Below are 22,702 nucleotides of genomic sequence, written 5' to 3' on the forward strand. Positions count from 1 at the left end.
TTACACAGCTGTAATACAATAACACATATACCCTCAAATGCATTTTAACATTGGTAATCTAAAGCATGCGCATAAGGGTGCAGAAATACACAAATGAAACCAGCAGACAGCCCTATTACACAGCAGGTAACAAGGTATATCTACATCAACAAGCAATTCAAATTGAATTAACATCCAACAATGATGGAAGATACATTTTCAGATTAAGCAAATAATAATTTGCCTAATTCATAAAATCCAAACACCCATACAAAAATTAGGAAACAAATAAAATCATTAAAGCCACTGTTAAAACCACTCACATCAACAGCAAAGAATTAAACATAGTTAATAAGCAAACAAGCCATGAAAAACAAACATATTAACCCAAAACCATGAAAAAATGTGAACATCAAAAGGAGTTTTTTAGAGATAAGCAAATCTTTTAACCAACAGGTAAAAAGATGTATATCTATCATAAGGCTAATCAAAATATGCAAATGCAAAAGGCAAATGGAACATATATCTTGACACAAATTAGATTAGCTTTTCCTTAAGATTGAAATCCAAATGTACACAGAACACTAATCTGAACAAATCTAATATTCATGAAATTTTTAAAGGCAGTAATACATCATTAAGCAAACATACCACATTAACATGCAAATTAAGCTAAACAAACAAAAGAATTTTAAACCCAAAAAAATCTATTTTTTAAACAACAGGTAATAAGATGATATTCCATCATTAGGGATACTCAATCTTTGTGCTTAAGAAAAGCAACAAAACTATCAACTGTGACATAAAGCAAGCAATTGCTTATTTCCAAGATTTGTAAACATTTCCATACATCAACTTAGTAAAATTACCAAGGCCAACAAACTGATAAATCCTAAGGAAACCCAAAATAGCGCACAATTTTTACAATTCAACAACCAAAGCATTGAAAATAAAGTAATCAAAAGCTAAGTTCAAGCAAAACAAAATTAGCATTAGGAGAATAATTAAAAATGTGCTCTGTTTCTGTACAAACTAATCTAAAAATTGAATCACCACTCAACTCATGAACCTAAAAATAGAGGAAATAATTGTACAATGAAATTTGTAACTTAAAATTCAATCTGCCAAAAAATACAAATTCAGAAAATTTGAGATGAACAACTACAAATGTACAATCGCTATTAGTACTTCAAAGCCAACAAAAAATAAGAACTTTGTCTTAAAAAAATACAAATTCAGTAATTGTAGGATGAACAACTATGAGCAATTCCAGCAGCTATCCACCATGAAAGAAGAGTGAACACAACGTGGCTTGCAATGGAGCTATCAGCACGCACGTGGCCAAGCAAAGAGGAGAAGCTTGTGCATGCAAGTGGCAACTGTACAAGGGACACCTACAACAAGGAGAAAACGGTAATTCAACTCTTTTAAGGGACTTTTGTAAGGGCAAAAGGGGAAGTACACTGTTCATAAGAATAGGAATGAAGGAACCATTTTGTCACCAATTTGGCTTTTAAGGTGTATAAATATTATGATAACTACTATTGCATATAAATGTTGTTAGGGTTGGGTTTAGGGTTTAGGTTACATGGTCTAGGGTTAAAATTTTATTGAGCAATAAATGTTAAGATAATGGTATTGTATGTTGTTGTTTGGTTTAATAATGTATTTTAAGAAGAATATGTATTAATAAAATGTATTAACAAGAAGTTTTGTACAATACTTGTTCTGTTATGTGCATCACTTTGTAAATGAATTAGTTTATCGATGAATCAGTTGCTTTTATAGATGTAATTATTTCTTCTATATGATATGTTAATACTAGTCTATTGTTTATATTTTAAAAAAAGAGTGTGTTATTCATTTTGTAACTTAAAATTGTTTATTTTATATATATTACCACGGAGTTTAAACTGTAAGTTTTTTAATAACTAGGGAAGTTACGCACGCGATGTGCGCGTCATAGCTATCCATACCCAAAATCTTTTTCGATTTGGACATACATCACAAATTAAATTATTGGTCGATTTAGTGAAAGATAACATATAATCAAATGTATCTAGGGGAATTAATGTCCACGCACTATTTTTACAAGTTATTAAAAGAATTAATGAGGGTAAATAAGTCATTAAATATTTTAAATGGTATAATTGTCCAAACAATATTCATTACAAAAGGTTGTACAAATTAATGAGGGTATATGTGTAAATACACATTTTAAAGGGTATAAATGACATCACACTTCATACTATTCATAAGAGTAATCTTGTACTTTTTATAAAGTAGGGGATATGTATTAACAGAGAGGTTAATTGTAAGTATTAATTCCTTATATAAATTATATGTTATCCATTACTAAGGTAGTTTTCATTTATTTAAGTTTGGTATAGTTAGGTATCGAACACAGATCTATTGTGTACAATAGGAAAGCATTGACCAACTAAACCAGGACGTATAATCACATTGGTGAACGAAATTTGTATTATTTTCTACATTTGATGTTGATGTCAAGTGAATTCCATGATGCTATAAATGACAATATGATTTCTTAAATATTAAAATGACGCTTAGTAATACATAACTAGTGTGTGTCCCAGGCGATGCCCTGCATTGCTAGTTTGTACTTCTTTAATTTGAAAATTAGGTTCAACTGTTGTATAGCTAGTGTGTGATTCGGGCGTTGTCTCGGATGTTACGATTCTTTTTTAATTCATATGTATTTAGGGTTTAGGGTTTACGGGGCTTCAAATGTAAGGATAATGGTATTGAATGTCGTTGTGTGGTTTAATAATATGTATGAGCAAGAATTTGTATTAATAATATGTGTTAACAAGAATATGTAACTGATTTGGGTATTTTTACCCCGCCAAGAGCGCGACACGTGTCACTGAAAGAGGTGTCCAAATGGACCTCCCAGATGTTGACACGTGTCACGCAGATATGGCACACCTTTCTAGGACAGGGCACACCTTTCTAGGAACCTATAAATAGGGAGATTCCCCCATTTATTGGGGCACGTCTTAATCATTAAATCATTTACTGCTCTCGAAAACAGAGAACACCTAATCTCGAAATCTGAGAAGATACTTACTTTTTCGCATGTTTTACTCCGAATCCGTACTAACTTAATCTTCGGAGGCGGACGTCCAAACATCCGGAGCTCCATTCTTTTGAAGGTACAGGCGGCTTCGTTGGACCCAATATTTGAGTTGTAACTCTCCCAAGGGACACAAAAACACACAAAACAGTAACCACATTTTATGTATAGTTATTGTTCTATTATGTGAATCACTTTCTAAATGGATTAGTTTACAGATGTATTAGTTGCTTCTATAAATTGTAATGATTTCTTCTATTTGATATGTTAATACTATTTTAATGTTTATATTTTAAAAAAAATGTGTGTCATTCATTTTGTAACTTAAAATTGTAAGTTTTATGTATTATTACCACGGAGTTCAAATTGTAAGTAATTTAATAATACGTATTAAAAGAGAGGTAAATTGTAAGTATTGATCTAAATCCTTATATACGCTCTTTGTTATCCATTACTAAGTCTATTAATAAGGTCTAATAAGTAGGGGTGTTCATTCGATTTTTGACTTAAATTTAGCCCAAATTCAATCCGATCCGAAATAAATTTCGATTTTCAATTATAAAATCCAACCCGATCTGAATTCTTTACCAAATCCAATCCGATTCAAACCGATTTAAAATTCGGTTATTTGGACTCGATACGAGAGTGCAAATTAAAATACGTTACAAATATTTTTGGCCTAATGCGATAATAAAAATTAAAATACAATAATAAAAAATTAATTCTTAAAAGTATAGTTGTACACACGATTAATAGAAGTATTGAAAACGTAGGTAAGTTACATGATAAATAGTAATAGTTATAATCATAGTTTAGCATGATTATATTAACAATACTTATTTATAAACTAACGATTTCATATTTAATTTATTTCGGTATTTTGGATTCAAACAAGGTCAATCCCATCCAATTCGAACGTCCGAATTTTCAAAAAAATTCAATCCAATCCGATTCGATTTAAAGTTTGGATCTGATCCGAATTAATAATTCAGTTTTAATTTGATTAAATTTCGATTTTAATTCGAATGATGGATACCCGTACTAATAAGGTCTAATAAGGTATAATAAGTTCAAATAAGTTCATTAAGGACTGATAAGTTCAGTAAGGTATAATAAGTTTGATAAGGTCTTACAAAGTTCCAATAAGTTTCTTGACTTTGAAATACGGTGTAAGTTTTGATTTTACAAATACAAATATGATTCCTTTAAAGTTGATAATAATTATTTTTGAGTTTTTAAATACAAAAATGATACTTAAAATGAAAATTTATAAAAAAAAAATAAATAAATAAAAGTAGAACGTGTTTCTTTTGTACCTCCACAAGATTCGAACAGAAGATGACTATCCATCATCACTTAAGGGGTTTGTATATCAGACCAATGGAAATACTTTTTTTTTGCGAGAAAAAAAATAGTTATTAAAGATTAGTTATAGGTTTTTTTTATTAAATATAAAAGAGTTACACATCTAAAAGTATATCTTTGTTCCCTTCAAAGAAATAAAAAAAGTATGTTTTTGTTATTTTGATATTTTAAAATAAAATATGATTTCGTAAAATTGAAAAGTAATCAAACAAAAAAAAAGTTATTTATTGTCACGGAGTTCGAACTCAGGTAACCTGTAGACATTTACACACGAGATCAAATAATTCACTCATTGAACAATCAAACGAAGGAATATAACTTAAATTACATTGTTCATACCCAAGCCCTTTAATTATGGCAGCCAATTTGTCTGGTTCGAATTCATTGTGAAAGATGTGAACAACAAGGTGTTCTCCATCTTTGTACTTTAACTTAGGATAATATACCAGCCTCCCACCATGCCAGATTGTACAACTTATGGAATTTGACCCTGCCATTCTGAACTTTAAAATGCATGTACTAAAAATGGATCTAAGAAAGAAAAAATAATAGGAAAACAAACACCAAAGTGGATTGGGAGAAGATGGCGGTTTAAAGTTTGGTCCAAATATTCCACAATATATACCATTATTTTTATTAATTTCATTTAAAAATATAGTGTGTACTAGAGTTTAAAACATTGTGTAAGCAGATCTAAAAGTATTACTTTTATTAATTTAGATTTTATAAACAGAAGAATGATTCTTTAAATTAACAAATGTTTCAAATGAAAAAAAAAGAGGTTTCTTCAAGGTCGCAAGTTTCGAACACTGAATGGCTTTGCTTAATACGCTATTTCAATAATGTCTAGACCATTGGACTAAGGGGGTATCAGCACATTCATTGGATTACATATTAATATATATTATTAAATGAATAGGTTCTCTTTTTACATTTATCAAATTTGAAAATTTTTACTTTTTAAATTTTGGATACAAAAATAAAATACTTATTTAAATATAAGAAAGTTACATCTAAAGGAATAAGTTTGTTTCCTTCACAGAAATTTAAAAAAATATATAAAAAAATAAAAACTATGTTTTTGTTATTTTGATATTTTATAATTAGATATGATTCTGTAAAATTGAATATGACACCAAAAATAAATAAAAAAAATTTATGCATCCTGTCGACGGAGTTCGAATTGCGGTATCCTTTTGACATATACACACGACGCTAGTATTCTAAACCATTAGAACTAAGGGGTATCAGCACGTTCATTATGTGAATTTATTAAAATGTATCTATGGCAATTTCGGCAAAACTTTGGCGTCTCCCACTACAATTCCGACGACAGTTTGATGTCAATTACAATTCCGGATTTTTTTTTTGTATCCAATTTCAATTTCCGGCAACAAACATTACACCAATTTCCAGCTACAATTTCTACGAAAATTTTACAACATCAACATTAACCAAATTAATTTACTTACAGCATATAGTTCCAAATCTTTTTTTTTTTTTTTTTTTTTTTGTAACATCAACCAAACTTGTATTCAAATAAGTTTATTCTTCATAAGTATTATCATTAAAATTCATTTTAATAATTATAACCCACCGCGAGTACAACCGGAAACAATAGGAATAAATTACATGATTGTTCAAATTTTCATCGGAGAAATCTGTAGAAATCGCAGTGGGGTCAAATTTTTCCATGGAGAAACTAAGAATGTAAGATTTCTTCAGTATTCTTCATTCGTTATGGAGAGAGTAAAAATTGGACAGAGAAAAAAAATTAGGAGACAGAAAAAAAAATTAGGAGAGAGAAAAAAAATAAGGAGAAAGAATCAAAGACTATTTTTTTTTGAGGATTATATACTATATTAATGTGGGTAGTTGGAAGGTTAGATAAATTTGAAATTCAAAATTGAAAATTTAAAAAATATGATTTGAAATTCAAATGAAAATTAGGGTGGCCCACAAATTAAAAAGATTCTTTTTTAACCAATAAGGTGTTTGTGTATAAGATTCTTTTGTACACCATGTGTACCCCTACTCCCTCCCAAAAAAGTAAGAGTGAACATTAATTACATAACAGAAAAAGAGGGATAATTTGGGATATTTGGAAAAAAAATACTTACTAAAAAAGGAAAGAGGAATGTAATTTTAGAATACCCAAAAAGAAAAACAAGAATATAAAAAAGGGATGGAGGGAGTATAATCAATATCCAAAAAAATGTGTCATGTAACAACTTTACGAAGAATAAATACTTGAATAATCAAATACGTGTAGATGTATACCAAAGTTAAATGCATTGACAATACATAATATAGCTACCGGATAGATCTAGTAGCAATTAATACACGCTAATTAAGTTGCCAATGTGCTATCGTATACAAATGTCAATACATTAGTTAGACCTTGAATATATACAGAGTATGATTATATATTAGTTAAACATAAAAAAATTGATATTATTTGTATGAAACTTTATATTAAGACCTCTTTAACAATATATTTCATGATGATTTTTTTACTCATAATACATTGCCAAAAAGACGATGGTCAAAACTAGTATATAAATAGTAAAAAAAAGGTCAAATGTGTCAATTATTTAGAACAGAGGGAGTATTCGTATATTTGCTTGCAACTCTATTTTATTATTGCTTACTTTAACTAATTGAGTTGTGGCATAACTTGATTTTAAAATCTGTTTCTTTACTACAAAAACAAAATTAGCCTCGAATAAAAATATGGTAAATCGAATTATTGTCAAATTTAACTCTACATTATAACTACCAAAGAGCAATTAGTATTATATACTCATGGAGTACTATGGATCATGGTACTCCTTACACAATATATTTGAGTTATTTTGTGCACACTTTATGTTATTTTGTTTAAATGGTGTGTTATTTTGTTACAACAATATGTTATTTACTTATTTATTACTTCATCCTCAACTTATGCTATTTTTAATTTACATTAAATAACATGTACTTATTTAAAAATAACATATGTATAAATTGAAATAACAATAAATTCACATCAAAATAACATTAGCATTGTTGAGTTTTAAGGCATCATGAAGAGAATAAAACACTTTAGAAGATACAAATTTCTGGACATAAACACATTTAAACCCTTAAATTACCTTCAAATCAATTGATTTCTAAGAAACTCAGAAAATTAGAAGAAGAAAAGAGGAGAGAGAAAGTGTGTTTGATTTAGAGTTGGAGTAGTGAGAAGAAGAGAGAGAGAGAGAGAGAGAGAGAGAGAGAGAGAGTGAGTGAGAGTGAGGTTGATTCCTCAAAAACCCAGAAAATTGAAAGAAGAAAGGAGAGAGAAAGTGTATGATTTTGTTGGAGTAGCTCAGAGGAAGAGAGCGAGAGTGAGTGCGGGAGGAAGATGAATGAGAAAAAGGGCGAAATAACATACATGTATTTAAAAATAACATATATATAATTTGAAGTAACAAAGAGTTAACATCAAAATAACATGAGTTTTATAAAACCTGGAGTAGGTACTCCAGGAGTATGATAGAAATTGCGGCCAAAGAGTTGTTTCTCGTAACTCACATATAGTTGTTGCCAAGTTTAGCATTGGCGCCAAGAATTCTATAAATAGACTATAATGTTAAAGAGCATAATAGATAGTTAGATACTTGTATTATTCTACTCTACAAAATATAACATAAAAAGGCATCTCATAAAAATATTTGTATTATTAGTCTAGATAATGTAACATTAAAAAGGAAGGACCATTGGAGGTGATCTCCTTAGAGCAAATTTGTTGAATATTAAGCCAGTCTTCTCCGGTTGGATTTTGGCATCTTCTCTCTAGTTGTGTGGAGCAATATGAAATCCTTAGGTAGTGGAGAGAAGTGAGTTTTGGCATCCAATTTGGCATTGATTCTAGCTGATTGCAACGTACTATAAAAAAGATTCGAAGGGCTTTCAAGAATTGCATCCAATTAGGCAAACTTTGTAGTTGTGGGAGATTGATTAGTTGTATGAAGGTGAGCGAGTGATAGAGGGATTTCCATGGCATGCCATCTTCTCCGTCTTCTAAAAGACTCAACTTATGGGTGTCGTAGATGTGTAACATCTCCAAAGTAGTGAGATGATTAATTACTCCAGAAACTCTCCTTAGTTCGGAACAACCTGTAATTTTCAAAGATCGCAATGAAGATGAACAACTACAAAACACCTCCTCAACTACTTCCAAACTTTCTATTTTGCTATTTTTTATGGTCATAAACGCGAGGCACTTTATAGCCTCCATTGGTAGCAAATTTAGCCATGCCACATCGTCTATGCACACCTCCCTCAATCTCGGAATTGAAATACTCCTCGAATTTCTAGGATCACAACAAAATGAGCATGATGGAGAATTACAGGAATTTTCACCCCTTTCGGTATTCACTATTTGGAGTCTCTTGTTGAATGTGACTAAATGCAAATTTTCCAATTTGGAACACCATGGAGTACATGACAAAAGTGGGCATCGTTCTATTCTCAATGACTGCAATTAAGGAAAAAATAATTGTGAGCAATATTTTATCTCACTAGTGCTGCTATCAAAAAGAAGTTGATACTCAGCTCTTGCATCTACCCTTCTTATCCACCCTTTGAATATCAAATTCTTTAGCTCAAGGCGTTCAAGGGATGGAAACAATAGTGAGATATCTTCTTCGATATTAATGTGCTCCAATTTGTCTAACTGTGAAAGTGTGAGGACTTTTAGATTACTCAAGTTTCCCAAGCACTGTAGAACTTCCAATTCCTCACAATTGGAAAGGTAAAGGTTAACAAGATTTGGTAGAATGGCTATCCAACTAGGCATCCTTGCACCATCATATCCTCGCACAACTAACTCCTTCAAATTAGAATGTGGCTGCAACTCTTCCATCAATCTTCTTTCTACGTCATTATTTATTCTTCCAATACATTCATCGAGTTTGAAATCAACTTTAATGCGGTTGAGATGTTCATTGTGCCTCAAGTATAATCCTCCCCTCATACTGCCCTCTTGAACATATGTAGCATTATTAGGCCACCTAATGTCAATTTCAAGATGACCCTTCAAATTGTTAAGGCCACCTAAGCTCATTCGTGGTCTGATTTGGCTCAAATTTTGACAGCTTGTCCGGAACATCTAGGGCTTCGTTTTCAACAGTCGCATTGTCATTTTCTGCTACTATTCGTGAGTTACGGCCTCTTGATAGAAGCTCCGTTTTCTGGTTTTATCTCTCAATTTCTTCCTCAATTGTTTGTTCTTATGATTGTTGTTGTTGGGTAATTGAGTACCCATCTTTTAGAATTGGAATTGTGTTTGTGTAACATTCCTTTGATCATAATAAGAACAATTTGGGTGGACTCCTAAAGTCCCGTGGTTTTTACTCTTCACATCGAAGAGGTTTTCCACGTAAAAATCGTCTGTCTCTTGCTTGGTTGTTTATGCTCGTTCTTTGATTAAGTTGCTGCATTATATGTGTTGATATTGCTGGTTGTTTGTTGATCTTGGAGAATATTTCATATAGCTTGGTTTAAGTGTGACCTTTGAACAAACTAGTAGCTTGTGTGTGCTTGTGGTTTGTTTGTTTGGTCGATTGATTATTCCGCAAGAGGTGTGTATATCCTGAACACAAGCTAGGTCCAATGTCCTTAAGCATCTGCAATTTGTAACGATTGCTTCTAGTGTGACTCTGTCCATATCAGCATCATGACGCCAGTGGCCAGCATAAAAATATGAGCGAATATGAGTCTTACCAAAGGAGTATTTTGCAAATGAGCTTCTGGTGAGAGACAAATGACGAACTTTTTTATTTAGGTTGCCACTAGCCATTTTCATTGTACAAAGCTCCTTCCCTATGACACTTTGAGCAATATTGTGCATCAAATCACGTATCATTAATGACTCAATTTCTCCATTTTCACCTTTAGATACATTATGGAAAAAACATCTCCGCACCAACATAGATATGTATTCCTCACCTGCATCTTCTATGCTTTGACCTTTGTCTATCGGAACAATATACCCCTGTGCCATCCAAAGGTGTATCAACATCTGCTTGTCTATAATATAATTCTTGGGAAATACTGCACAATAACTAAAGCAACACTTTAACGGAGATTCAAGATGATGGTAGCTGAGTTTTAACACCGGCATGATATCATTATGGCTCTCTCTAATGCTGGCTAATCCGATATCTTGAAATTGTAGCCACTTTCTCTTTTCTTGACCATACAAAATACCTCCTGCCACTTTTATAGCAAGGGGTATTTGAGCAAATTTGTGAACAATCTCACACCCAATCTTAACCAAGTCATTATAAGGGTTTGATTGCTCCGATCCAAAGTCTGACCTTTCAAATAAGCGCCATGAACTCTCACGTGACAAGCCCTGGAGCTTGTGCATCGTGCCATTTCCTATGATTCGTGCCGTTGACTTGGAACGTGTAGTTGCCACAATCCAACTTCCCCTCTGATCTCCAATCAAGAACTTTGCTAGCTCATTCCACTGTGTACGATTTTCGGTCCATACGTCATCTAACACGAGTAAGAATCTCTTGCCTGCTAGTTTTTTTCGAAGTTTGAGTTGTAGTAGATCCATAGTGGAATCCTCGTGATTCTCTCCCAAAATCTTACCAACAATTTCTTTCACATCTAGTTGATTTTGATCATGATCAGAGACACAAGCCCACAACCTTAATGGAAACGCATTTATGACCCTTTCATCATTATACACAACTTGGGCAAGAGCAGTTTTGCCCAACCCTCCCATTCCCACAATTGTGAGATACGATACATCACATTGAACATCAGAATCAAGAAACATACCAATGATATTCTTCGAGTCATCTTCCCTCCCAATAATATCTGTTGCATCTACATAAGAGCATGTCTCAGGCCTTCTCTTCCTGATAGGCTCGTGATCAAGTTTAAAGCGAAATTGATCATTGTAAGCAATCGTATCCAACTTCTTCTTGATATCTTTAACCCCTCGAGACATCTTCAATGCAATTCCAAGTGGGTTGGAATTATAAAAGAAGTGGCGCCCCTTTTTGGAAAGACTAACACCATCCTTCTTCAGGAGTTGCTTCTGCTCGGCGAGTGTGACAAATTCGTCAACTAGATCATCTGCTTCGTAAACAACATCCTTGAGCTCCTGAAGCCAAACTGTTGCTTCATGGGAGAGCTCTTGCTTGGATTCTGCATCGAGCAACACGGCCTTGACAGCCTCAACGGTACATGTAAGATCAACGAGATGAGATTTGTAGCCAATGAATGAGAGGGTCTCATTGACTTCCGAACACTGTTACGCTGCAAACAAAGTTTGAGCAACAAAGAGCGTTGTGCCTACAATGTCCATTTCTATGCAAAATGATGAGAAAAGATGGTATGACTTTTGAGTTTGATCAACAATAATTCATGCTTGGTTCAACCTAAATAGGAGTAGAATACTATTAGTCCGTACAATAATATGACCCTTAATTATATCGTTGAAATACTGTAACATTGACGCTTGCTAATATAATTAAAGTATCATCATTATTAAGCTTACTCATCATTTCACTAACGATAATTATTTAAGACCAACTTGCTTAAATGAAATCGACGTTATCACCTTCCTTTTCTTTAATCATCAACAGCAAATGTCGGCCACATATTAGGTGGAGTCATATTCATATTGACTGTCATGATGTCTTCGTACACTTATAGTGTAATAAAAAGGGCCCGGTCGAAATCCCTTATGAGTCAAAGGTCAAACCACTACAATAATAGTGTGATAGTAATAGTAACAACAATAATTCTCTTCTGAAAATTAAAAAAAGACTAGTACTATATTAATAAGAAAATTTGAAAAATACCATCATGTAAAGTAGTGAATTTTGACATTACCACCTCAAGTTTTTTTTATTTAATCGTACCATCTAATTTTTTCCAAAACGCTAAAAACTACCACCATTTTTTTGAGTGACGTCATCATGGGATTGTGTTAGTGTTTTCAACCCAATTACATGTTTTAATTGTGTTTTTGCCCCAATTACATGTTTTAATTGTCCATCTATTCATCCAATTAATCAATTCACAAACCCTAATTTTTTGAATTGAGCAAAACCCACAAATTGATTACCCAAACCCTAATTACACTAATCAATTTAATTCATTGAAGGTTTAATTGCATTACATTCCTATTTGTAAAATTACACAGGAATTAAGGAACTTGGAATAAAACAAAGAACAATAAAACAAAGTACAATAGGAATTACAAGACATTAATTGATGTCTTTGAGTAAAACAAAGATAGAATAATATTTAATGCTGCACATGTCATCAATCCTTTGAAAAGAAAAAAGGACCAATAACATTTTTTGGTGGAAAAAAAAGACCAATCATATTCATCTAAATTGATGCACATGAATTCTGAAAATAAGAGTGAGAATTAGAAAATGAGAATGAGAAAATAGAAAAGGCATTAATTACAAAACAGAAAAATTGGGATAATTTGGGATATTTGGTAAAAATTTACTTACTAAAAAGAAAAGTAGGAATGTAATTTTGAAATACCTAAAAAGGAAAACAGGAATGTAAAAAAGGAACGGAGGGAGTATAATTGAAATCAAGTTTGCAAGATGAATAGGTAGAAAGAGGGGAGAAGATAGGGGAAATCAAGGGAAAAGAGAGGGAAAATGAAAAAATGGGACCCATGATGACGTCACACAGAAAAATGATGGTACTTTTAAACGTTTTGGAAAAAATTAAGTGGTACGATTAAATAAAAAAAACTTGAGGTGGTAATGTCAAAATTCACTACTTTACATGGTGGTATTTTTCAAATTTTCCATATTAATAATATACTAGGTTAGAATAAAACCTATTTTTAATTTGTACATTTTAAAAATAAATCGCTATTATACATGAATATAAATAAGAATTACGTATATTTTGTAATTTTAAAATTTTTTATTTTCATCAAAATTATGATATAGTATTCGTTCAACGTTGTTTAATTCATAGTTCAATATAGGAGGTCATTTATTAGTGTGCTATTTAAAATTGTTTCAATTTTCCACGATAAATTGATAGGTTTAGTTGTAATGTAGAAGCTTCCAATATTTAAATTTCAAAAATGTTAAATATGATAGCTCTACAAAAAAAAAATAATAATAATAATAATAATAGTAATAATAAAATGACATCATCATTGCATTTAGGCGGGAAATTTTTTATTGAGAATACGACACGTGGAAAATAGTGACGTCAGCAACTTCTGTTTTAGTATTAGTTAATAAATAAATTTCTCCACTTATTTAATATTGCAAGATTTATAGCCATTACTCATAGTTTTTTTTATAAAGTTTCACAAATATTATAGCATAAAAGTATTTATTTTAAGATAACAATTATCTCCTTCCGTACTATAAATATCCATTATCTATATTCTATAGCAAGGTAAAGAAGAAAATAAAATACGAATTTAGGATATAGGGGGTGAAAATCGATTTCATGATCTCTTGGAATCGGAAGGGAAGCTCTAAACAGTTGAGCTATCCCTCACTCTCACACCATTATCCTATTTGCAAAGTTAGAAAATCAAAAAATGAATCCCAGTAATTCCACGTACTTGCGTTATTTACTATTGAGGATATATTTAGGATATAATTATATATATTTAGTTGCTATATTTTCTGCAAATCGTTTCTTAAGGTGCTCCCATAACAACCTAGCCTCACGAAACTTAGAAAGAGAAGATCGTACCTCGGGATCGATAGTATTGGTAATCCAAGAGATCAACATTGCATTAAGAGTCGTCCAATCAGACAGAGTACAGGGAGAAACAGGGGCATTGATGGCCTGGTGCCGTCCGGAAACACAAATTTGCGTCTAGCCTCCAACGTAGTTTTGCATATCAGCAGCCCAATCATCGTAATTATCAGATTTTAATCGAGTAGGGGTTATGAAATCCCCGGGTCGATCTTGAGAACCAAGGGCTGTAACCCCCAAGTGTATAGTTTGTGATGTTGAGTGCACCCTTAAAAGATTGTGATGTTACACGCACCTTCGTCATAGTTGGTGTTGTTGCGGCCAATTTTTCCTTAATCATATTAGTCATTATAGTATGTAATCATGTATCTATAAGATATTACACATTAAAATAAAATTCAAACCAACGGCAAATTAAAAGTTACCTTTTAAGTGGTTAAAGTCACTACAAAAAAAATGAGAATAGGCAACACTTAAGATTGCAACACTTACAGAAATGTTACTTTTAATAATCTAACGCAACAATATTTATTTGTTACCTTGAACTTAAGTAACAGAAAAAAAAATTGTGTTGCTCTAGACTATATAAGGCAACGGTCGCTTAAAGTGTTACCTTTTTCTTGTCTAAGACAACAAACATAATAATTGTTGCATGAAAAGATAACAATAACAAAACTATTGTTTGAAAATATAACATTAATATCTATGTTGCCATCTATGGCAACATTTATATTAAAAAGACAACATAATTTAAGATGTTGCTTTTATGGCGAGTGTTATATATATATGTGTGTGTGTGTGTGTGTGTGTGTGTGTGTGTGTGTGTGTGTGTGTGTGTGTTTAAACAAGCAAGTTTGGTGGATTTGATGGGGAACTCACCTTGTGACTTTGAGGTCACAAGTTCGAGTCCTACCAACTACTAAATGCTTGGGAGTGGCAACATTTAGAAACATTTTTGAATTGTCTCCTTAGATGGCAACATTTTTCATTTGTTGTCTTTGTAAAAGTGTTGCCTTATATATCATTTTACCTTGCCTTTCAAAATTGTTTCCTTTGAATAAAAATGTGTTATCTTATGAATAGACAACGGGGGCATCTACTACGCCTCATATGTGTTGCCTTAGCTACAAGACAACACTTTTTTTTATATTAGGCAATGGTTTTGCACTGTTACCTTTGCTTTATTTTGTTGTAGTGAGTTACCATAAAAATAGTTAAACTTACGCTTAAAGTGTCCGTTTTACAATAAAATTAATATTCATGGTTATACACAAAACTTATTCAATATAGATAATTTAAATGCTCCCTTTCTACCTCTCATTATCAGCCTTCAAAATTGAGCATTCAGACATCGTATTGTAAGGTTTTTCTTTATATTTTTTGTTAAATTTGGATAAATTATCATTGTAAAATATTTCAGTTTCTCATAATAATGTGTTACTCCGTATTATTTTTTTTGTCCGTAGATATTTACAAAAATAAATTTGGAGCTATATATTATATAGCCAAAATAAATTTGGAGCTATATACTGTACAACCTTAACTCACTCTTTGTAGCATACACGATTTAATAATTTTTCATCACAATAACAGTTAAATTTCCTTTAAAAAAATTTAATTTAAAAAGGAAAAAAGAAAGTATATTAAACGCTTATTACAACACCTATTTACTTGTGAAATGTCGATAAATTCCCAACTTAATACCAAAAAAAGAAGTATATTAAACGCTTATATGTTTAAATAAGCATTACCCTTAAAAAAACACTCACACACATCATCTATATAAGTATAAATTTACATATACTATGTACTCCGCATACATATGTTTCAATACAACAACAACAAAGCCTTAGTCCCAAAATGATTTGGGGTTGGCTAACATAAATAAGGAATCGTGAATCGTGATATATATATATATATATATATATATATGTATGTATATATATATATATATATATATATATATATATATATATATATATATATATATATATATATATATATATATATAAAGACATAACAAAATAATCATTTGGAAGAGTTTGAAAAAGGTGAGTATAGTGAGAAAACAAAAGTAGAACATTCAAGAAAAAATTAAGGTAGTTTAAAAAGAGAACCTAGAATAAAATACAAGAATGTTTTAAAAGAGTGGTTAAGATCGGAGTAAAAAAAAATGAAGGTTCGATAAACTTTAGCCAAGAAAAACAATACAGTCCATTAAACATTAGTGTGCTACAATAATAAAATTAAATACGAAAATATAAATAGAAAGTATATATATGAATTATTCTATCCATCACTAATTTTTTTTTTTTTTTACAAGAAAAACCTACAAAATAAACAACATGAAAACTTAAAAAGACCAAAAAAGAAACTGGTGCTGACGAGCCTTGGTCAACCAGTGAGGTGGTGTGACCCATGAACGGGGAACCCGACAGATCCGACAAGAGAAAAATAGCAAAAGCAAAGCCCTGATATATTGAAGGCGCCAAATACAAGAAACATCATTCGGTTGGGTGCGGGAAAGCAAAGAAACCACATTAGCATAATCAGTGTAAATGAGAATATGTAGGTAACCCTTTCGAGGTGCAGCTTGAAGACCCCACAGATAAGCTTGCAATTTAGCCTGAAGAGCGGAAGACATACGACAATCCCTAGCACAACCCCCAACACCTTATCTGACTACAATTGGTATCCACAAGACTTAATTACCTGCCACTTTCTAAAGAGGAGGACAAGTATGAATCGCACAAAATAGATTCAACGCCTCTGCTACAACCAACGTAGTCTGATATTATTTCTGTTGCAATAAAAGATTCACTATCTTCTTAGATTGATCCATCATCATTCCATGGATGGGAATCATGGGATCCCTTTCTTTTTATAATCTCCAATTCCATTGCAACTTCCTTCATGGTAGGCCTCTCCTCTCCTTTTAACATCAAGCACCATTTAGCTAAATTAGCCATTTGTTGTATTTCTTCAAGCGTGCCCTTGCTTACTATGTTTACATCAAGAATGTCGAATAACCGACCTTCTTTCATCCTGAGGAGGAAGTAAATAGCGAGACATTTCTCATCTTCGGACCTAATGTTAGAAATTACCTTTTCCCTTGTCAATAGCTCCAGCAAGACGACGCCAAAACTATAAACATCGCTTTTTTCAGTTAGCTCACCTGTCTGCATGCATTCGGGATCCAAATACCCTCGTGTTCCCATCATCATTGTAGCAAATTGATTTTGGTCTGATGGAATCAATCTTGAAGCTCCAAAGTCAATTACCTTAGCAGTATAACTTTCATCCAAAAGTATGTTCATCGATTTGATATCTCTATGAATTATTGGTGTTGAGATAGTGGTGTGTAGATATGATAGCACATTGGCAACTTCGGATGCTATATTTAAGCGCACATGCCATTTCATTATGGATGCTTTGGTTGCATCATTTAAGTGGTCGTATAACATCCCATTGTTGATGAACTCGTACACCAATAGTGGTACTTCGGTCTCAAGACAACAACCTAGTAACCTCACCACATTTCTATTGTTGATTTGTGATAGAATAAGAATTTCATTGATGAATTGTTCTACTTGGTTTGGATCCACCTTTAGAGATTTTTTTATTGCCACAGCATTATTATTTGGAAAAATTCCCTTATAAACAACTCCGAAACCCCCTCTTCCAATTATGTTTTTGTCACTATAATTGTTGGAGGCAGCTTCAAGATCTTGTGTAGTAAAGATTTTTAATGTATCAACATGTCGTCCAGAGAGTTTTTCATGTAAAAGCACGCCACCATTTTGTCGAAAAAAATTTTCTCGCATTTTTCTAATTCGACTTTTCCCATGTTTATTGTGCAAAATAAATCCAAACAGAAGCAAAATTATCATGCCACCACCAACACCTAGGAGCGAGATAAAAAAAAAATGTCAGTAGCAACAAGTTTAGAGTAATTTGAAACTTGAAATAGGGGCCGGGGCAGGGGTATATGCCCCTACTTGCCATTTGCCATCCTAGAAGGCTAGGACCCAAAACTACACGTCCACACTATTTCTTTGTACCAATAACAAAAACCTTAAATAATTATGCTTTCTATGTCCGTCTTAAATAATATGGAGGTTTTATACGGATTATAAAATTTAGGCCCTCAAATTTTAATACATAATATTTTTTAAAAAAAACGAATTAATTACAATTACAATCTACTAATTTGGCATCATACAGAAGACAAAAATCAAACTCACAAAATCATAAAATTAGCAGTTTAGCATCAAAATTAATACTTGTAACAAACTAATTGGTTGACAAAAACACAAAAGATTTGTTAGTAAAAAAAAACCTTTTAGTTTGAATATACACATTACAGAATAGTGCCTACTCAATTTGCTAGGGATAGAGTTTATTAGACTCCCAAATAAATATAGTAGATCTAATGGGACCTAATATACTCATGTAAAATATAGTTATAAACTCAATTAAAAAGCTATAATAAGAGTATTAAGCTAATACTTCACACTCAAACACACAAATATAACCAATCACATATATATGTGCTTGACAAAGGCAGTATAAATAATCGCAGTAAATAAGATAATAATAGTACGGAATAAATTTAGGACATAAATTTGTATAAGCAGTTATAATTTGTTCCGGTATAAGCCAAGGCTTTATATTAGAAATGCAACCATGAGTTTTGGTTCCATTCCCATGGTAACCCCTTGGACATTTGCAATCATAACCTCCAACTGTGTTGCTACAATACTCTGCTTTCTCACAATCATTCTCTCCCTTGCACTCGTCAATGTCTAATAAAACAAAAAACAATCAACCTCAAAATCTTAAGTAACATTACTGTAGTTAGCCACTGTCTTCGCTTCTTATTATTTGCGAGACATAAAATATTATATTGTTGTAAAATAATAAGAAACGGAGATAGTAGTTAAAACAAATTTTGGTAAACAATAAGTTAATCTTATACCTGTGCATCCATTAGGAAGGTAAGGGTTGCCTGAATAACCATCTCTGCAGTTGCAACGATATCCATTTTCATGTACCGGATTATAACAAACTGCGTTTTCCTTACACAGGCAACTCCCATCTTTTATCGCTGCTGCACAATTGTTTCGTCCAATAGTCCAATTGAATACTATTGGAAAATGCAAGTTTTCGTAGTACTCCACAGATTGACTTAAATTTCGATAGTTAAATGTAAAAGCATCTTTAGCCACCGGAAATGCAACACTACATGGGTTAAAAGTATAAACAGATACATGGTTGTTAAAGCTTTTTAATACCACTTGAGTGTTTCTTATGCCACTGGGTATGGAGGCTTGACAGCACCCGATGCCAGAACATTCATCACCGATCGCATCTTCTAGCTCCACGCATTTAGTCATACATCCCGTTTCATATTTCTTACCACCTCGATCTCCCGTAAACCAGGCAGAGGTGTCACACCCTATAGCAACTAACATGTTTTTGGTGCTTGACAGTGTAAATGTTGACAAGTTGAACCCGACTTGACTGTGTTGAAGCCTCTCGCTATGGTTGTAACAATCGTAAGAAACATGACCAAGTTGAGTGCGGAGTTCTCCCTCTATTACTGATATGTTAAGTACCTCAAAGTTGGCACCTAAAATTGGTGTAGTAGTATTACATTTAATTCGGAAGGATGTATCGTTATTTGGTGGTTTATAGTAACAACCGTCTTCAATACCGAAGGGGTAAGGAATGCTCATATTTCCACACTTCTCTGAACAGTTTGGGGCGATTACGAGGGGTGACACTACTTTGTCTCCGCTGATGACTGGTGTCATCAACACCCAAACTGTGAGTAGAAGAGCATAACTTGAATAAGTCATGCCTACATATAAGGGTATTATCATGTAAAGGAGCTAGTTTTATCAATTTAAAAGGTAGAAAAGAGTGTTTTTTTGTAAAAGTTTTCAAAATATTAGAGGAGCTAGTTTAATCAATTTAAAGGGTAGAAAAGAGAGAATGTTTTTTTGTAAAGGTATTAGAATATTATAGGAGCTACTTTAATCAATTTAAAGGGCAGAGAATTGCATTGAGCGCAAAATATCAAAAGAACCGCAATAAATATTTAAAGAGGAGAAGTCACTTTAGAAAAAAAAGAATATTAAAACATATTCCTAGACCTCAATTATCAGATTAAGTTTTTTGTTCACTTGGTCCTTTAACATAATATCAAAGCCAGCGTGACACAAGGTCACAGGTTCGAAAGAAATATTTCGTGCTGGATATGCGGAGGACCTATGCTGCATCCACATTTAAGCCCAAAGGGCTTCATATGAAGAGTCGTGATAGTTTATTTAAAATATATTTCTGAACCCCAACCATCAGATTAAGCTTTTGGTTGAGTTGGTCCTCTAACAAAAAACGTTTTTGTGCTGGGTATAGCATTTCCAACTTTGATAAAATGTACGAATTAAATTTACACCAGTGAATTAAAGTAATTTACTTTACTTTAAAATCTGTAAAGCTAGTAGAGCCCATTTATACTCCTTAGCTTCCAATAATAATGCAATATAAATTAAAGGTGGTATTCAAGCTCGCTCCCTACAATATCCAAAGGGCAACTTTGATCCATGTTTCATTTTCTTTAAAATGTTGGGTTGTGCAAAAGACAGACAGTACAATAATGGAATTCAAAAAAGGAAATGCACCATTTATTCAATTATTATTAGGAAAATTTGACATGAATTGTCCCTACTTTTAGTGAACACAAAATAATCTAGCTCATTTTTTTTATTATATGTAATAATATAATCTCAACTTATATAGATATTTTCTTAATAAAACTCGAATTTCTATTTTTATTATGGATCTTGTTTACGAATGCCATTAGGGCGTTAGGTAAACATTTACTTGTAAAATAATTCTTAAAATGGTATTAATTTAGTAATGTATGCCAAACTTACGTGTCGATCGGTGCTATAAATTGTTCATTTTAATTCATTATCTCTATTTTTAGTTATCTTATCCAACGCCCTCGGGGCGTTCGTTAACTTTTGTCTTTTATCATATATAATTAATCAACTCCTTTTGCATGCCCCCGGTTTACAGTAATTTTATTGTACATCGAACATTTTTACGAAAAAGTGACCCTTTTTCTTTATAAAAGTGACCCTTTTTCTTTACAAAAGTGACCCTTTTTATTATAAAAGTGATTCATATTTTCACAAAAGTTACCCCTTTTTTACAAAAATGACCCTTTTTTTCCACAAAAGTGACCCTTTTTCTTCACAAAAGTGACCCTTTTTTTCACAAAAACAGAGTATTAAAATAAAAAAAATAAACACAAAATACAAAGGTTACCCCAATGGCTCTACTTTCATCCCGTATCTTTATCTCTCCTCAAAACTAAACATTTCCACCATTAACAAACCTTCAAATTCTCTCTCCTCCATCAAAACCTCAACCCCCTTCTCCCTCTCCGTTACCAACTGCAAGCCCTCATATTTTTCCCTTCATAGTTGTCGTCATCGTCACCTCTGCCGCCATAGTCATCACCACCTCCGCCGCTGCCATGTTTGCCACCATCAAAGTAGATGAGGCGAAATGATAAAAACCCACAATAAGGTATATATGCAATTGGGGTCGAGGTATTCGGAGTTGTTGTAATTCCGGACTTCAAACTCGACAAATCGGGGGATGGGGGGAGGTCAGAAGCGCAGGAATCAGGGGATTGGGATGGTTAGCAAGGTCGAAATCGGAGGGGGACGCCGGATTCTTAGGAGAAGCTAAGGGAGTGGCGACAGGAGTGGTGGTTTGGCAGTTGTTGGTTGTCCCAACTTCCGCCATTCACTAATTTACTGAACACCGGCTTTTTTTAAAAATTTGTGATAATTAATAGTCTCAAACGAGATCAACAAAAGCAACAAAAATAACACTTTGGATTATTTTAGGATGATACCTACTTAAGTTGGGATGATTATTCAAGAATAATTAATTTTTTTTTTTTTTGAAAAAATAATTAATAGTTATGATTATTTATAAAAAAAAAAAAGTAAAAAAAACAATCCTTATTATTATACAACTTCTAACCTTTATCTTATTTTGTTTGTCCTATTTGAAATTTATACGGAAATTCCAATGGAAATAGAATATTGTACTTTTAACGGTATTACATTATTGAAAACATAGCTATTTGAGATCCTGTTAGATTAGTCTTCAAGTTTAATTTTCAAATATTATGCAATTGTTAGAATATTTTGTATAACACAATTTGAGATATTTAATTTATTGTATTGAAAAACGTGTAGATATTGAATGGGACAAACATTTCGAAATAACTAGATGGAATAATATTTTGGAAGATCGTCAAAAACCTTGACGTGGGTGTGTGAGAACGAGGAGAAGCGATGAATAGGGGCTTTTTTTAAAGAGAGGAAAGTGCCCAAGTAGGTTGTTTTCGTTTTCTTCAGTGTGAGTGAAGATTTGAGATGGAGGACAAACTTTTAAATAAATCGGATGTACACTAAATATTGT

The 22,702-nt window shown here is 32.4% G+C and overlaps 1 protein-coding gene and 1 pseudogene across 2 annotated transcripts; both read right to left on the reverse strand.

The window, feature by feature from the left end:
* Nucleotides 1-9,908: 9,908 nt before the first annotated feature.
* LOC145581359 (disease resistance protein RGA2-like) lies at nucleotides 9,909-16,835 on the reverse strand. The gene is made up of 2 exons (XM_081638380.1): nucleotides 16,695-16,835; nucleotides 9,909-11,738 (listed from the first exon to the last, which is right to left on the reverse strand). The coding sequence occupies exons 1-2, from the start codon at nucleotides 16,833-16,835 to the stop codon at nucleotides 9,909-9,911; spliced, it is 1,971 nt and encodes a 656-aa protein (XP_081494506.1).
* Nucleotides 16,561-20,109, reverse strand: LOC145582453 (wall-associated receptor kinase 2-like; annotated as a pseudogene). The gene is made up of 3 exons (XR_014099878.1): nucleotides 19,170-20,109; nucleotides 18,841-18,996; nucleotides 16,561-18,110 (listed from the first exon to the last, which is right to left on the reverse strand). The product of XR_014099878.1 is annotated as a wall-associated receptor kinase 2-like (transcript).
* Nucleotides 20,110-22,702: the final 2,593 nt, after the last annotated feature.

Source organism: Chenopodium album, chromosome 15 (assembly GCF_948465745.1).
Source record: "Chenopodium album chromosome 15, dcCheAlbu1.1, whole genome shotgun sequence".
Classification (NCBI taxonomy): domain Eukaryota; kingdom Viridiplantae; phylum Streptophyta; class Magnoliopsida; order Caryophyllales; family Amaranthaceae; genus Chenopodium; species Chenopodium album.

What these genes read in the sequence shown, in the direction of transcription:
- LOC145581359 (XM_081638380.1), bottom strand. Translation starts at nt 16,835, where the DNA reads ATGTCTTCCGCTCTTCAGGCTAAATTGCAAGCTTATCTGTGGGGTCTT. An exon ending in CCCGCACCCAACCGAATGAT is followed by an intron (nt 11,739 to 16,694) that starts GTTTCTTGTATT and finishes GCAGCGTAACAG; the next exon opens with TGTTCGGAAGTCAATGAGAC.